The 17,882-nt window shown below is 41.9% G+C and overlaps 2 protein-coding genes across 2 annotated transcripts in view; one reads left to right on the plus strand and one right to left on the minus strand.

Moving 5' to 3' along the window:
* The window catches only part of slc15a5 (solute carrier family 15 member 5), a 45,441-nt gene that overhangs the window by 4,405 nt on the left and 23,154 nt on the right, over positions 1 to 17,882 (plus strand). Inside the window, exons 3-8 of the mRNA XM_035736709.2 lie at positions 13,068 to 13,237; positions 14,593 to 14,813; positions 15,025 to 15,211; positions 15,388 to 15,576; positions 17,478 to 17,609; positions 17,760 to 17,868. Coding sequence (XP_035592602.1) covers positions 13,068 to 13,237; positions 14,593 to 14,813; positions 15,025 to 15,211; positions 15,388 to 15,576; positions 17,478 to 17,609; positions 17,760 to 17,868 — 1,008 coding nt within the window. The remainder of the gene's footprint in view (positions 1 to 13,067; positions 13,238 to 14,592; positions 14,814 to 15,024; positions 15,212 to 15,387; positions 15,577 to 17,477; positions 17,610 to 17,759; positions 17,869 to 17,882) is intronic.
* On the minus strand, positions 67 to 10,317 carry LOC118359340 (tripartite motif-containing protein 16-like). Its single transcript, XM_035737858.2, has 6 exons — positions 8,373 to 10,317; positions 4,826 to 4,921; positions 4,459 to 4,704; positions 4,212 to 4,365; positions 3,216 to 3,275; positions 67 to 961 (listed from the first exon to the last, which is right to left on the minus strand). Exons 1-6 carry the CDS (start codon positions 8,946 to 8,948, stop codon positions 429 to 431), a joined length of 1,665 nt encoding a protein of 554 aa, XP_035593751.1. The 5' UTR covers positions 8,949 to 10,317; the 3' UTR covers positions 67 to 428.

A 17,882-nucleotide genomic window follows, 5' to 3' on the forward strand; every position in this document is an offset into this window, starting at 1 on the left:
GTAACTAAACGGTACTATACACATTTAACCTGTTGTATTGGACAAAAAAAGTAATCAAAAACGGAGTCAAGGTCATACCATTCTTACTTTAATTGGATTAATCTGACATGAATCAAAAACACATATGAAGCCATGAGTGCATGACCATCTACTAATATAGACAAGCTGAAATTGATTGGTCAATATCTGGAATCAAAAATCGAAATAAAAAATACAATTGTAGTTGTTACATGCGCCATGAAATGCTTACAAGCCCTTAACCAAAATATTGGCACTCCTTTTTAAACAGTGCAATGCTTTTTATAAAAGGATCTGGCACAGCATATTTAACCCCAAAAAAGTGAGTAAAACGCCAGCAGAGCAAGCCTAGGGTTAGTGTACCAGGACCATAACATGTTAGGAGGGGTTTGAGTGTTGTTAGAGCATTGTCATACTGGCAGGTGGCATATCTTTAGAGATGATCCTAAATCAACTCCAAACCCAGGATATAGGGGCTCAGTGAATATAGTCTGGACTCTGTGGAGGAGGACCATTGTGTTAGAGATGCTGTAGAAGGACAGAGTACCTGCCTTGTGTTCCAGGTACACTCCTACTCTGGAGGCGCGGGGGACAGGAATGTTGGTTTTGTTGTTATTATTGTGCCAGAATGAACAACTGGAGGGAGAGCAGACCAAACTCCAGGACTGATCATTGTGTCCAAAACAACAGTCATTGCCCCAACCCTTCCTGCTGATCCCTCTGTATGAGACTGCCACATCAACGATGCCCCCGCTCCACTCTACCTCCCAGTAGCAGGTGTCAGACAGACCCACTTTGCACAGAGCCTGGTGATAGTAAGTAAACCTGTCTAGATGGTCTGAATAGGCCCGGGCCTTGTCACTCCATGCTATCTCCTTGTTTCTGTTTGACAGAGAGAGAGTTGCACATGCGGTGTTGGGATCCACTTCTATGGTGCGATAGTCTGCAAAAGAGGTCGTAAAACATACTAGGTCAGTGCTGTGTGTGTGTGTGTGTGTGTGTGTGTGTGTGTGTGTGTGTGTGTGTGTGTGTGTGTGTGTGTGTGTGTGTGTGTGTGTGTGTGTGTGTGTGTGTGTGTGTGTGTGTGTGTGTGTGTGTGTGTGTGTGTGTGTGTGTGTGTGTGTGTGTGATGGGAGGAGGCAAAGAGAGTGCGAAAGAGAGAGAGAAAGGGGAAGGTTGAGAGAGCGAGGCGGTAGTGAAAAAAGACTGGGTGCGTAGCAATATTGTGGGCATGGAGAAACAAGGCGGTGATTGGAGATTAAGAAGAACAGAAGCTACGGAGAGAGAGGTTGAGATGGAGGAAGCAGAAGTGTTTGAAGATGTGTGGACAATAGTGACATCGAAGAATGGAACAAAAAGGGGCAAAAATGGATTCTGATGAATCGTTGCTTGTTGGAGTATGTTTTTTGAATAAGGATGTTTATTTGGGAAACCCTTTAGAAGTCACAAGGATGGTGAAGAAGGCACGGGGAAAAGTGGATGCTGTCAAAGTAACCAGGAGTGGTATGGTGTTGATATCATGTCTAATCTCCGCCAACTAGGTGAAAAAGTCTACATACAGTGTGTGCAAAAGGCATGAGGAGGTATGCAATAAATAGGCCATAGGATCTAATAATTACAATTTAGCAGATTAACACTGGAGTGATAAATGAGCAGATGATGATGTGCAAGTAGAGATACTGGTGTGCAAAAGAGCAGAAAAGTAAATAAAAACAGAATGGGGATGAGGTAGGTAGATTGGGTGGGCTATTTACAGATGGACTATGTACAGCTGCAGCGATCGGTTAGCTGTCTTCAACTTCAGCGATTTTTGCAATTCGTTCCAGTCACTGGCAGCAGAGAAATGGAAGGAAAGGCGGCCAAATGAGGTGTCGGCTTTGGGGATGATCAGTGAGATATACCTGCTGGAATGTGTGCTACGGGTGGGTGTTGTTATCGTGACCAGTGAACTGAGATAAGGCGGAGCTTTACCTAGCATAGACTTATAGATGACCTGGAGTCAGTGGGTCTGGCGACGAATATGTAGCGAGAGCCAGCCGACTAGAGCAAACAGGTCGCAGTGGTGGGTGGTATAAGGTGATTTGGGAACAAAACGGATGGCACTGTAATATACTGCATCCAGTTTGCTAAGTAGAGTATTGGAAGCTATTTTGTAGAGGACCTCGCCGAAGTCGAGGATCGGTAGGATAGTCAGTTTTACAAGGGTAAGTTTGGCGGCTTGAATGAAGGAGGCTTTGTTGAGAAATCAGATGCCTATGATTTTGGATTGGAGATGTTTAATTTGAGTCTGGAAGGAGAGTTTACAGTCTAACCAGACACCTAGGTATTTATAGTTGTCCACATATTCTAGGTCGGAACCGACTCATCAGACAAAAGAACAGATTTCCACCGGTCTAATGTCCATTGCTCGTGTTTCTTGGCCCAAGCAAGTCTCTTCTTCTTATTGGTGTCCTTTAGTTGTAGTTTCATTGCTGCAATGAACTGCACTGAGATCTTGTAGAGAGGACTGTATCAGCCTAACAAACCCCTTTTGATTCCGACCATGAAGGCCTGCTTCACCCAGTCTCCCCTGAACAGTTGATGTTGAGAAGTGTCTGTTACTTGAACTCTGTGAAGCATTTATTTGGGCTACAATTTCTGAGGCTGGTAACTCTAATGAACTTATCCTCTGCAGCAGAGGTAACTCTGGGTCTTCCTTTCCTGTGGCGGTCCTCACGAGAGCCAGCTTCATCATAGCGTTTGTTATTTTGTTGACTGCACTTGATTGACTGACCTTCATGTCTTAAGGTAATGATGGACTGTCGTTTCTCTTTGCTTATTTGAGCTGTTCTTGCCATAATGTGCACTTGGTCTTTTATCAAATAGGGTTATCTTCTGTATACCACCCCTACATTGTCACAACACAACTGATTGGCTCAAACGCATTAATACATTCCACAAATGAACATTTAACAAGGCACACGTGTTAAATGAAATGCATAGCAGGTGACTACCTCATGAAGCTGGTTGAGAGAATGCCAAGAGTGTGAAAGAAAATTGTAAAATTAAAGAAAAACCCTTGAATGAGTCCCTCAATATTTCATTTTTGGGAGGTTTATTATCCAGCCGCACAGTAGGTGGTGGAATGCACATGTAATTGTTGTGGAACACCATTATACCAAAGAAGAAGAAGAGCGCCAGAGGCGCTAATTACTCACCTTTCAGAAATCCAATTCTCGTACTGTACTCTTGCACAGGTGGTGAAGATGGTTTTGTCACTGTGAAGACAGGTAGAGTTAGAGTCATTCACAAAACTTTTACCTGAGAATTAAACTCTTATTACTTTAACCAGAAACGTACCAAGAGAAAGTTCAACCATTATGTATTACTTCTCACTGCAATTCAACCACCTTAATAATGATTTTATGATTTTTCACTTGACATGCTATATGTATAAATTACACTGAACCAAAATATAAATACATTGAAATAAATTCATTAGGCCCTATTCTATGTATTTCACATGACTGGGAATTACAGATGTAATGCATATGTTGTTCACAGACACGGTATTTCTGTACATTCAAATTGCCATCGATAAAATGCAATTGTGTTCATTGTCCGTAGCTTATGCCTGCCCATACCATAACACCACCGCCACCATGGGGCACTCTGTTCACAACGTTGACATCAGAAAACCGCCTGGCCACACAATGCCATACATGTGGTCTGAGGTTGTGGGGCTGGTTGGATGTACTGCCAAATTCTCTAAAACACTGTTGGAGGTAGCTTATGGTTGAGAAATTAACATTCAATTCTCTGGCAACAGTTCTGGTGGACATTCCTGCAGTCAGTATGCCAATTACACACACCCTCCAAACTTGAGACATCTGTGGCATTGTGTTGTGACAAAACTGCACATTTTAGAGTGGCCTCTTATTGTCCCCAGGCACAAGGTGCACCTGTGTAATGATCATGCTGTTTAATCAGCTTCTTGATATGCCACACATGTCAGTTGGATGGATTATCTTGGAAAATGAGAAATGTTCACTAACAGGGATGTAAACAAAGTTTTGCACAAAATTTGAGATAAATACTCTATTTTTTAATATGGAACGTTTCTGGGATCTTATATTTTAGCTCGTGAAACATGGGATCAACACATGCTGCGTTTATATTTTGGTTCAGTGTAGATAAGATTCTATTAGCCATACACATATTTTTTTCGAGACAATTCAACATCTTGTCGGTTTCCTCCTTGCATGTATTTTCCATTCTCTCTTTCTGTTCAGAGACAAATTTCTTCACTGCTTCCAAACTGCTAGGAAATGCCTTTGGTCCAGGAGGGTCACAGAGAGAATCGATACTCTGAAAATAAATTCAGAATGAATTGAGTCAAAGACTTCTGGAGCTCAAACACAATTCACTGACAACATTGTCTAAGACAGAGAGTAAGGTCACCTGGAGGAAATGGATGTGATCCTCTGTGTGTGAGAGCTGCTCCAGCTCAGAATCTCTCCTCTTGAACTCAGCAACCTCCTGCACCAGTTGCTCCAGGAGTCCTTCAGCCTGACTCACTCCAGCCTTCTCCTGGGCTCTGATCTGCTCCTTCACCTCAGAACGCCTTCTCTCAATGGAGCGGATATATGAAAGGATGTGCATGGTACACATTCTCTCAAAGTCATCCACGGCTACCCATGAAGACTCCTGTTAGGACCGAAAAACAGCTCTCACAAGGACTGTGAACCCCCTGTTCCTCTTGGCTCCCCAAACCCAGAGCCCCAGCACCATTGACACCCACATCATTTCAACCTTGATTTAAACTCACCTTAATGGCATCTACAGCCTGTCTCAGCTCCTGCACCTCCTTCTCTTTCCTCTGGGCTCTCTGCTTCCCTTCCTTCTGTGTTTCTCCCAACTGTTGCTTCTCAAAAACACATCACATTACATACTTTACTAGTAGAAACTCTGCCATACCAAACATCACATAACATATTTTACTAGTAGAAACTCTGCCATACCAAAAGGAAATCTCTTTGAGAGTTCAGCATACTTATCTAAATTGCCTACATGTTTGGGTGGTTTCCCAGACACGGATCAAGCCTAATCCCAGACTGAACAGCATGTTGGGGTGGTTGCCCAGACACAGATCAAGCCTAAACCTGGACAGCATGTTGGGGTGGTTGCCCAGACACAGATCAAGCCTCAACCTGGACAGCATGTTGGGGTGGTTTCCCAGACACGGATCAAGCCTCAACCTGAACAGCATGTTGGGGTGGTTGCCCAGACACGGATCAAGCCTCAACCTGAACAGCATGTTGGGGTGGTTGCCCAGACACGGATCAAGCCTCAACCTGGACAGCATGTTGGGGTGGTTGCCCAGACACGGATCAAGCCTCAACCTGAACAGCATGTTGGGGTGGTTGCCCAGACACGGATCAAGCCTCAACCTGGACAGCATTTTAAATTGAGATTCTCTATTAAAGTTGCACTGTGGAGAAATCGCTCAGCCTTTTCCTGGTTGCTAAAACTCTAAAGGTTTGCCTAATTTCAGTTTATGTGACAGAGTGTAGTAGAGTGTAGAGTGTAAGTAGAGTGTAGAGAGTCATTGTACCCTCTAAACCGCTGGAAATATATTTTCCATAACCAAAAATATTGTTGTTTCAGCTGTTTGAAGCTGGTGAACAAAAACGAAAGTAAAATAATTTAAGAACGGGAAGCATAGAAATAGCGCATATAGAACATATATACGGCTTCTTAGACTTGCTTTCAAGTAGAATGACAGATCTATAACTCACATTTCTATGTTACTTTGGTCAGGTTGCACAAAAAGTTACATATTGCCACTTAATGCTTGTTTTTAGTCCAGGACTAGGTTTAATTGGTGTCTGGGAAACCCACCCTTTATGTTTTAGTGAGAGATGAACCTGCCTGGGTTATGTTGCACTTGCTACTCTATAATGGCGGATATTACATTGAAGGCATGCTAATAGATTCTAGTATTGGGCCTGGGTTATGTTGCACTTGCTACTCTATAATGGTGGATATTACATTGAAGGCATGCTAATATATTCTAGTTTTGGGCCTGGGTTATGTTGCACTTGCTACTCTATAATGGTGGATATTACATTGAAGGCATGCTAATAGATTCTAGTTTTGGGCCTGGGTTATGTTGCACTTGCTACTCTATAATGGCGGATATTACATTGAAGGCATGCTAATAGATTATAGTTATGTTGCACTTGCTACTCTATAATGGCGGATATTACATTGAAGGCATGCTAATAGATTCTAGTTATGTTGCACTTGCTACTCTATAATGGTGGATATTACATTGAAGGCATGCTAATAGATTCTAGTTTTGGGCCTGGGTTATATTGCACTTGCTACTCTATAATGGCGGATATTACATTGAAGGCATGCTAATAGATTCTAGTTTTGGGCCTGGGTTATGTTGCACTTGCTACTCTATAATGGCGGATATTACATTGAAGGCATGCTAATAGATTCTAGTTTTGGGCCTGGGTTATGTTGCACTTGCTACTCTATAATGGCAGATATTACATTGAAGGCATGCTAATAGATTCTAGTTTTGGGCCTGGGTTATGTTGCACTTGCTACTCTATAATGGCGGATATTACATTGAAGGCATGCTAATAGATTATAGTTATGTTGCACTTGCTACTCTATAATGGCGGATATTACATTGAAGGCATGCTAATAGATTCTAGTTATGTTGCACTTGCTACTCTATAATGGTGGATATTACATTGAAGGCATGCTAATAGATTCTAGTTTTGGGCCTGGGTTATATTGCACTTGCTACTCTATAATGGCGGATATTACATTGAAGGCATGCTAATAGATTCTAGTTTTGGGCCTGGGTTATGTTGCACTTGCTACTCTATAATGGCGGATATTACATTGAAGGCATGCTAATAGATTCTAGTTTTTGGCCTGGGTTATGTTGCACTTGCTACTCTATAATGGTGGATATTACATTGAAGGCATGCTAATAGATTCTAGTTTTGGGCCTGGGTTATGTTTCACTTGCTACTCTATAATGGTGGATATTACATTGAAGGCATGCTAATAGATTCTAGTTTTGGGCCTGGGTTATGTTGCACTTGCTACTCTATGATGGCAGATATTACATGGAAGGCATACTAATAGATTCTAGTTTTGGGCCTGGGTTATGTTACACTTGCTACTCTATAATGGTGGATATTACATTGAAGGCATGCTAATAGATTCTAGTATTGGGCCTGGGTTATGTTGCACTTGCTACTCTATAATGGTGGATATTACATTGAAGGCATGCTAATATATTCTAGTTTTGGGCCTGGGTTATGTTGCACTTGCTACTCTATAATGGTGGATATTACATTGAAGGCATGCTAATAGATTCTAGTATTGGGCCTGGGTTATGTTACACTTGCTACTCTATAATGGTGGATATTACATTGAAGGCATGCTAATAGATTCTAGTTTTGGGCCTGGGTTATGTTACACTTGCTACTCTATAATGGTGGATATTATATTGAAGGCATGCTAATAGATTCTAGTTTTGGGCCTGGGTTATGTTGCACTTGCTACTCTATAATGGCAGATATTACATTGAAGGCATGCTAATAGATTCTAGTTTTGGGCCTGGGTTATGTTACACTTGCTACTCTATAATGGTGGATATTACATTGAAGGCATGCTAATAGATTCTAGTTTTGGGCCTGGGTTATGTTACACTTGCTACTCTATAATGGTGGATATTACATTGAAGGCATGCTAATAGATTCTAGTTTTGGGCCTGGGTTATATTGCACTTGCTACTCTATAATGGTGGATATTACATTGAAGGCATGCTAATAGATTCTAGTTTTGGGCCTGGGTTATGTTGCACTTGCTACTCTATAATGGTGGATATTACATTGAAGGCATGCTAATAGATTCTAGTTTTGGGCCTGGGTTATGTTGCACTTGCTACTCTATAATGGTGGATATTACATTGAAGGCATGCTAATAGATTCTAGTTTTGGGCCTGGGTTATATTGCACTTGCTACTCTATAATGGTGGATATTACATTGAAGGCATGCTAATAGATTCTAGTTTTGGGCCTGGGTTATATTGCACTTGCTACTCTATAATGGTGGATATTACATTGAAGGCATGCTAATAGATTCTAGTTTTTGGCCTGGGTTATATTGCACTTGCTACTCTATAATGGTGGATATTACATTGAAGGCATGCTAATAGATTACATTTTTTGTTGAATCGGTTGACATTAATGTCATGTGGTTTGATCCGTCCAATAATGATGCAAGTCTTTATGTAAACAAGTATACTGCATATAATGGGAGAGTAATATTCAGCATTTTACCTGTTTCTCAGTCCTCTCTGCTGCAGCTTCCACTGTATCATGGCCTTTATGTTCATCCATCAAACACAGCAGACAGATACACTGCTGATCGGTACGACAGTAAACCTCCAGCAGTTTGTCATGGTTTGGGCAAATCTTCTCCTGTAGATCTGTCACTGCATTGACAAGCTTATGCTTCTTTAGTGGGGACACATAGTAGTGAGGCTGGAGATGAGTCTCACAGTAAGAGGCCAGACACACCAGACAGGACTTGACAGCTTTGAGTTTTTTCCTAGTGCAGACATCACACTCCACATCTTCAGGTTCAGCAAAACAGTGTGCAGGAGTGGTACCTTGGAAATCTGCCATTTTCAAATTCTCCAACACTTCAGCCAGCACGGTGTTTCTCTTCAGAGTAGGCCTTGGAGTGAAGGTCTGTCTGCACTGGGGACATCTGTAGACACCTTTCAGATCATCCTGATCCCAGCTTTCTTTAATACAGCCCATACAGTAACTGTGTCCACAGGCAGTAGTCACCGGATCCTTCAGTAGATCCAGACAGACGGAGCAACAGAACAGTTCCTGATTGTCAGCCATTTTAGTGCTTTCACCCGAAAGATGAGCAACAGCTTGTCAAATATTATTTTCTGTTTCATTGTGGGAGTGGCTTCCTACTGGGCTGTGAAACTCTGTGTCTACAGGGATGTGGTTTGGATGGAAGTCAAACTAAGAAGATGACGTTGCATACAGCTGTGTCTGAAGGGAAAAGTAACCGGATCCTTCAGTTCTAGATTTTCAGCCATTTTGGTGCTCTCTCTCATAGGTTAAGCAATGGCAGTGTCAAAGATGACTTTCTGTTTCATTGAGCTCTACACCAGAGGAGAGGGAGTGGCTTCCTACTTGACTGTGTACTCTGTATCTACAGGGGGTGGCTTCCTACTTGACTGTGTACTCTGTATCTACAGGGGGTGGCTTCCTACTTGACTGTGTACTCTGTATCTACAGGGGGTGTGGTTTCTTTGATAAGGAAATGTAACAGTGTTGGGTAGTAGGCAGATATTTATGCCAGTGTTTATGTTACATATTTGAAATACGTTTTTGAATTACTTAGTTCACTTGAATTATGCTGGGCTGAACTACACTACTGTAATTTGTATTTTCAAAATTCAAAATACTTTTCTATGCTATCTTTTTTATCATGGTTCACATCTTGTGAACCCATTCACCCTTTCACCCTGCAATGGTATCAGAAGTCTGGTAGAACTATGGTGTGATAAGAGTGTCTGCTAAATTAACTAAATCTAAATGTAGATGTAATTTTTTTATAAATACTTTGTTGATGGAAAATATACTTAATACGATTGTAATATGTTGCTGTCTCACGTGGCTATCTTAAGGTAATATACTAATGCACCAATTGAAAGTGGCTCTGGCTTTGCCAAGTCGATTTTTCTGCACATGCAGGGTGTCTAGAATATTCTGTTAGTTCCCCTGTGCCCAGATAATGACAGTGCTTGTTTCCACCTGATTTTCTAAAACCCATTTCAGGGAAAGCCAGCCCCTGCAATGCTTTCTTACCACGGAATGAATTGCTGGACCGGCTTGACAATACATAAAAAATGTAAAAAATCCTGAGTTGGTGTTTCAACCCAATGGAAACCTTTCTTATCGCAGACTGAATTGCTTGGTCCAGTATAACGCTGAGGACTGGGTCTGGGGAAATGTAACTGCTCTCAAATTCACAAATGGAATACAAAGACATCTCTATAATATTGCATGAGTAATTCAACCCTGCTAGAGTCTCAGTAGAGAAATGAATGAAAATATGAAAACATAAGGTCAATTAGTTACAAATATACAGTATTACCTAATGCACCCTAGAGCCATTCAACAATTCAGCTATTCAATAATCAAACACAGAAGCCCTAGCATACTTGATGGATTTGACTGGTGAGGAGGTAGGTGTGTTAGCAGTCATGGTGGTCACACACACACACACACACACACACACACACACACACACACACACACACACACACACACACACACACACACACACACACACACACACACACACACACACACACACAGTATTTCTGTTACATGTATTTGAAATATGTATATTGTAATTTTAATAACACTGAACTACACTCCAATGTCATTTGTATTTTCAAGCTCGAAAGTTTAAGCCCCTTGGGTGCTGCCATAGAGTTACATTAGAAGTGCCCATCCAAGAAGGCTCAAATTCTTAGCTAGCAGGCTATCAGTCATCATCATGAATCAAGTCGACAAACTTTTGGCAAATCCTTTTTAATCCTTGTCATATGAAGAGAAATAATGTAGAGAAAAACGTATCTGTGCTCACCGACCATTGGACATAAACATTACACAACAAGTTGAAATCGCAAATTCAACAGTGAGTGGTTTGGAAGGAGTCAGTGGCTAACTGCAAGCATTGCAAAGCAATCATTAGCCTGTTATTCAGTGGAGTGGGTGTGTGGTCCAAATCTTGGTTTAAGGGTCTCTTTTCCTACCTTAAATGAATAAACAATCAATATCGGCCATGGTGTCAATCGAGCATGACTTCTGCAGCACTCAAAACAACCTGAAAATCAGAACTGAGAAATCTTACTTCAGTGAGTTCAAGACAACTGGTAACTCTGAAAAAAAACGATCTCCGACTGGGCAAATAGGTTTTTGAACAGTCATCCAACTCGGAATTGCAAGTCGGAAACTTGGGCCTCTTTCTAGAGCGCCGACATGAAGATCACTGACGTCATCATGATTCAAACTTGTTTTTTTCAGAGTTCCCAGTTGTCTTGAAAGCACCATAAATCCAGAGAATGCTGGACTTTGATGACAAAGTTTGATGACAAAATTTGCCCACAAAGGACCACAGCGCTACCTTCCTGTTCAAGTGAGCACAGCACAATAAGGTGAGTCCAAAAATGTATTGTATGCTGCTGCATAAATGATGTAATATGCCAGGGAGTTATGTATACTGTAGATAAGAAAGTAATACTAATTGTATGTTGTGTAGTAAGCTGTTAGTAGCCCATGTGCCTCACCCTAATCATTTGGTCCCGTGTGCCCTCCTAATTCTGCCTAATGTTCTGACTTGGTGGTGCACATGTAGCCTATAACATGTTTTAGAGAAATGTAACATTAATCATTGAATATCGTAAGAGCTTTCATTGTCTACTTATATGCCCCCTTTATCTATCCTACGGTTCTGACTTGGTGTACAAGGAGAATACTATAAGAATGACCAATGTTCTGAATTCTGTCGCTGTACATTTCAAAAGTGCTGAAAAAATAGTTATAACGACTACGTCCGTCCTAGCTCGCTCATTAATGTCTTTATCTAAATTACGGATTGCCTCTTATCCGCTCGTCGTCCCCTTATGCCATACTTTGTACATCTCAATTGTCAGTTAAAACCACATTTGTTTAAGCAAGTCAGTCATACCAGCTATGTTTTTTAAAAGGAATGAACTGGTTCGCTGCCAGACAAGGCTCCGCTGATAGCCAAGTGTAGCAGTGGTAAGGTGTAGGGACTGCTGTTGGGACTCTGCTGTTGGGACAGCTTTAATTGTGTGGGCACTGTTGGTCCCCGTTATAGTGCAATTAATGTATTGTTTAGTGTTGTGTTGTGTGTTTGCTGGCATGCATCAAAACATTTTGGGGGAGGATGTTTGCCCCACCAATATTTACATGCTAAAATTGCTACTGGATAGGGGTATGGTTTTAAGTTTGTTGGTGGCTGACTCTCCCAAGATACCAGTGCAGATATAAATCAGCAGGGAGTATGAGATCTTCTCTGCTGGTGTGGGCTTTTTTGCGCTTAGCAATGTGCTGTGCCGCAAGGTATGATGCGCAATGTGCCTTTCTTGTATCGTGTGTGTTGAGAAATCTGTAATTTCTTTGCATCAGTGTGTGTGTGGGGGGGGTGAGAACGTTATTGTTTTGTTCAGTGAGTGTGTGCAGCGCGAAAACCCTCAAGAGGCCGAACGTAGCTAGCTCACCACTGCTGGACAAGCTGCATGTGTAAAGTCAGCAACAATAAGCCGTGCACCGTTTACCTTTCAACATAATGTTTTATTTTAAAAACATGTATATATATATACCCCCAGTTGAGAATCACTGTGCTAAATGTAAAAAATGTCAAAGTAAAAAAGAACAGTTGAAAAGCATGCTGGGTATTAAAATAATGACCTCCGCACCCATAAGAAGGCCAATAATAATACCCAGTGTGCTTTGTGATTGATAATTTTTTCAAATTTAAATGTTAATGTTTGTCGTTTAGCAGACACTCATAACCAGAGCATCTTACAAGGCATTCAACTAAGGTACAGTAGATAAACAACCACATATTACAGTCAAAGCACGTAAAACAACTAAATGTTAACATTACTGAGAATGTTGTAGTGAAGGTGTGTACATGCAAATGTATTTACCTGTATGTATTTGTAGTTTATCTAACTACAACTACAAAAGTATTTTGTATTTTAGTTTGATACATCGCTCTTTAGAGTATATTGTATTTGTAACAAGATCAATTTTGATATATCTTTTGCCAGTCTCTGTGATGATATATAGTCTCTCAGTGACTAGCTGATTTGGTTAAGGGTACCAAGATTAATGTGGAGATCACAGGGCCTGCATTTCATTCCAAAACGTTTCCCCTCAAGCCTGGTTGTAATGTTGTCCTCTAAGGTTCTACTGGCTGGTGAACCTGAACTCGACGATAGTGTTTTTGGGTATCGCCTACATCCAGCAGTCAGTGGCCAACAACCTGGGATTCCTCATCCCCTTCATGTCTGTGCTGCTGATGCTCATCGCCATACACATGGTCCGCAACAACCTTATCTTCAGGCCCAAGAAAGGTAACACAACCTTAACCTCACCTTCAGGCCCAAGAAAGGTTAACACAACCTCAGACAGTCTCACCTTTGTGTTACAGTGTATGTATGTACCTATGTTTATGTGACCTATTCTAGTATTGATGTGGTCTATTCTAGTTTTGATGTGATTGTTGTGGTCTATTTTAGTATTGATGTGGTTGTTGTGGTCTATTCTAGTATTGATGTGGCCTATTCTAGTATTGATGTGGTTGTTGTGGTCTATTCTAGTGTTGATGTGGTTGTTGTGGTCTATTCTAGTATTGATGTGGTTGTTGTGGTCTATTCTAGTATTGATGTGGTTGTTGCGGTCTATTATACAACGGGGGGGGGGGTCTTATCCTGAATGCTGATTGGTTAAAACCGCTTTCCAGCCGGTGTCTATTCCACAAGTTACCACTGGCTAAATCTATTATGTTAAAATGCCTATTTACTGTGTTCCATCTGACTGCGCAATCCACTTTCTCATCAGCCCAGCCAAGCAATTTATAAACTTGATCTCCACTATTAAATGCATCTAGACATTATCTCCCATTTTATTTTAGACTAACATTTAGTTTTCAACAACGGGGATTTGTATAAACCTTGCTGTCTGCCTCTGCGACATTTGCAACTTTGTTTCAATATTCAAATTCAATCTCCAGCTGTCCCATAGTAATGAACATGTAGGGAGTCGGAACATGACAGACAGACAGGCGGAGTTTCTCAGCCAGTCGAAATCACGAATCAGCTAGCAAAATTATTTATGTATACACAGAATACAAAGAAATGTCATTTGAAAAAAGGTCAAACAAAACAAAGTGTAGTCACAGTTTGAAGTGATTGTTGGCTAGCTCCTCTGAACAACATTGTCCTGACGAGAGAGCACATTCTCTATGTCAGGTGAAAAAAGTGCCTCATTGGCTCATTGTTATTGCTATGGATAAATTTTTAAATTTTACCCCTTTTTCTCCCCATTTTCATGGTATCCAATTGTTAGTAGCTACTGTCTTGTCTCATCACTACAACTCCCGTACGGGCTCAGGAGAGACGAAGGTTGAAAGTCATGCGTCATCCGATACACAACCCAACAAAGCCGCACTGCTTCTTAACACAGCACGCATCCAACCCGGAACCCGAACCCAGAGTCTCTGGTGGCACAGCTGGCGCTGCAGTACAGCACCCTTAACCACTGCGCCACCCGGGAAGCCCGACTATATATACTTGTGCTGTTGGGAACATGTTTTTGTCTGTTCAGCTGTCTGACCCATTGGGTGAAAAAACTTGGTTTGAGCTTTCCCTAGTTGTCAGTTAGTTTTTACTCTGTTTATTTAGAACCTTACATTTTGGTTGTTGTGCAGGCAGTTCCCTGCTGACCACTCTGGGGGTGTTCCTGAACTCTCTGAAGATGTGCTGCCTGCACTACCGCCACCTGAGTGGAGACGTAGCCAGCTGGCTGGACCGCGCCAAGGAGAACAACGGGGGGTGCTACAGTGAGACACACGTGGAGAACGTCAAGGTCCTGGCAAGGCTCTTCCCTCTGTACGGCTTGCAGATACTGTACCGCGCCTGCATCACTCAGGCAGGTCAATGTAATGGAGAACATCAGGCCTCTTCACTAACATGCTTCACATGAGATATTTACAACATTTTCAGGTCCTTGTTTAATTTCAGTGGAAAGTGCAAATACATCATTTTTCAGATATACGGGGTAAAAAAGGCAAATCTATAATGCTTATTTATGATCAAAAAAGATGCCATAGAATCTGTTATTAGCCTGACCTCTTCCACAGATTCCATCAGGTTACTACATTCAGACCATGAACTCTAACCTGCACCTGAATGGCTTCCTCCTGCCCATCGGTGCCATGAACCTCATCAGCATCCTACCTCTGCTGCTGCTAGCCCCTCTCATGGAGTGTGTCACCTCCTGCTACCTGTCCATGGAGAAAACACCCTTCACCCCCGCCAGAGTCATCAGTAGGCATGCACACATGGCGTACATACACGGCACACACACAGATACACAAGGCACACAAGCATGCACACACATGCACAAATACCACCCTCATCAGTGACTCAGTCAATGTTAATGTCTCTCTCTCCATATCTCTCTCTGTTTCTCTGCCTCTCCCCTCCCTCCTCTCCTCTCTCAGCACTGGGTCATGCCTTTGCAGCTCTGTCTGTCCTGGTAGCTGGCCTGTTTGAGGTCCACAGGAAGGGCTATCCTCTGACGGAGCAGGCCCTGTCAGGGAAGGTGCTCCAGGTGTCCTCCATGGCCTGCATCCAGCTGGCTCCCCAGTACATCCTACTGGGTCTGGCTGAGGCCCTTGTCACCCCTTCCTGTGAGTGATGGAGAGCCAGCATGTATTTCTGACACACCTATTGCTGCTACACTGTTCGTACACAGAGACAAACTGGGTGTAACATTTATAATGTCAATGGACATTTGAAGTCGGATGTTTACATACACCTTAGCCAAATACATTTAAACTCAGTTTTTCACAATTCCTGACTTTAAATCCAAGTAAAAATTCCCTGTCTTAGGTCAGTTAGGATCACCACTTTATTTTAAGAATGTGAAATGTTGGAAATAATAGTAGAGAATTATTTATTTCAGCTTTTATTTCTTTCATCACATTCCCAGTGGGTCAGAAGTTTACATACACTCAATTAGTATTTGGTACCATTGCCTTTAAATTGTTGAACTTGGGTTAAATGTTTCGGGTAGCCTTCCACAAGCTTCCCACAATAAGTTGGGTGAATTTTGGCCCATTCCTCCTGACAGAGCAGGTGTAACTAAGTCGAGTTTGTAGGCCTCCTTGCTCGCACACGCTTTTTCAGTTCTGCCCACACATTTTCTATAGGACTGAGGTCAGGGCTTTGTGATGGCCACTCCAATACCTTGACTTTGTTGTCCTTTAGCCATTTTGCCACAACTTTGGAAGTATGCTTGGCATCATTGTCTATTTGGAAGACCCATTTGCGACGAAGCTTTAACTTCGTGACTATTGTCTTGAGATGTTGCTTCAATATATCCACGTAATTTTCCTACCTCATGATGCCATCTATTTTGTGAAGTGCACCACCCCCACAACATGATACTGCCACCACCGTGCTTCAAGGTTGGGATGGTGTTCTTCAGCTTGCAAGCTTCCCCCTTTTTCCTCCAAACATAACAATGGTCATTATGGCCAAACAAGTTCTATTTTTGCTTCATCAGACCAGAGGGCATTTCTCCAAAAAGTATGATCATTGTCCCCATGTGCAGTTACAAACTGTAGTCTGGCTTTTTTATGGCGGTTTTGGAGCAGTGGCTTCTTCCTTGCTGAGCGGCCTTTCAGGTTATGTCGATATAGGACTTGTTTTGCTGTGGATATAGATACTTTTGTACCAGGCTCCTCCAACATCTTCACAAGGTCCTTTGCTGTTGTTCTGGGATTGATTTGCACTTCTCGCACCAAAGTATGTTCATCTCTAGGAGACAAAACGCATTGACTTCCTGAGTAGTATGACGGCTGTGTTGTCCCATGGTGTTTATACTTGCGTACTATTGTTTGTACAGATGAATGTGGTACCTTCAGGCATTTGGAAATTGCTCCCAATGATGAACCAGACTTGTGGAGGTCTACAATTTTTTCTGAGGTCTTGACTGATTTCTTTTGATTTTCCCATGATGTCAAGCATAGCGACACTGAGTTTGAAGATATGCCTTGAAATGCATCCTCAGGTACACCTCCAATTGATTCAAATGATGTCAATTAGCCTATCAGAAGCTTCTGAAGCCATGACATCATTTTCTGGAATTTTCCAAGCTGTTTTAATGCACAGTCAACTTAGTGTATGTAAACTTCTGACCCACTGGAATTGTGATACAGTGAATTATAAGTGAAATAATCTGTCTGTAAACAATTGTTGGAAAAATTACTTGTGTCATGCACAAAGTAGATGTCCTAACCGATTTGTCAAAACTATGGTTTGTTAACAAGAAATTTGTTGATTGAAAAATGAGTTTTAATGACTCCAACCTAAGTGTATGTAATATTTTGACTTCAACTGTATGTCGTTGGGATGACATTAGAATCTGGAGAGTCAGGAACCAACTGCCAACATGGAGGATAGTATTGTGAACTCTGGAAGCTACGGTTAGGATGACCTCTACTGGTGTATTCCAGACAGACAAGGGATGTTTGAACCGAATGAAGGCGTATTCCTCTTCCCAGCCTTCCTCTCTTCTCTGTTCCAGGCTCTGTGATCTCCTTCCACCTGACACCCAGTCATATCAGAGGCATCTCCCTGCACTTCCTCACCCTGTCCTACGGAGGGGGCTGTTTCCTGGGAGCCCTCATCATCCAGCTGGTCTACCAACTCTCTGGAGGTAAAGGCTTCTCTATCAGATGCATAATCGTAACCATAGAAACTGAAGAGGAACATACATTCATGTTGGAATGGTTGATGTGGGTCTGTCTGCATTATTGGGATTAAGTCCTATGGCCACTGATAGTACTGTTCTCCTGTCCAACTACAGGTAACTGGTACCCAAACACCCTGCATGAAGGGAATCTGGAGCATTTTTTCTTCTTCTTAGCCTTGTTGATGACCATAAACACTCTGGTGTTCTGGTGGATATCTTACAGGTGCAGTATGAGAT

The sequence above is a fragment of the Oncorhynchus keta genome, chromosome 26 (genome assembly GCF_023373465.1).
Source record: "Oncorhynchus keta strain PuntledgeMale-10-30-2019 chromosome 26, Oket_V2, whole genome shotgun sequence".
Lineage (NCBI taxonomy): Eukaryota > Metazoa > Chordata > Actinopteri > Salmoniformes > Salmonidae > Oncorhynchus > Oncorhynchus keta.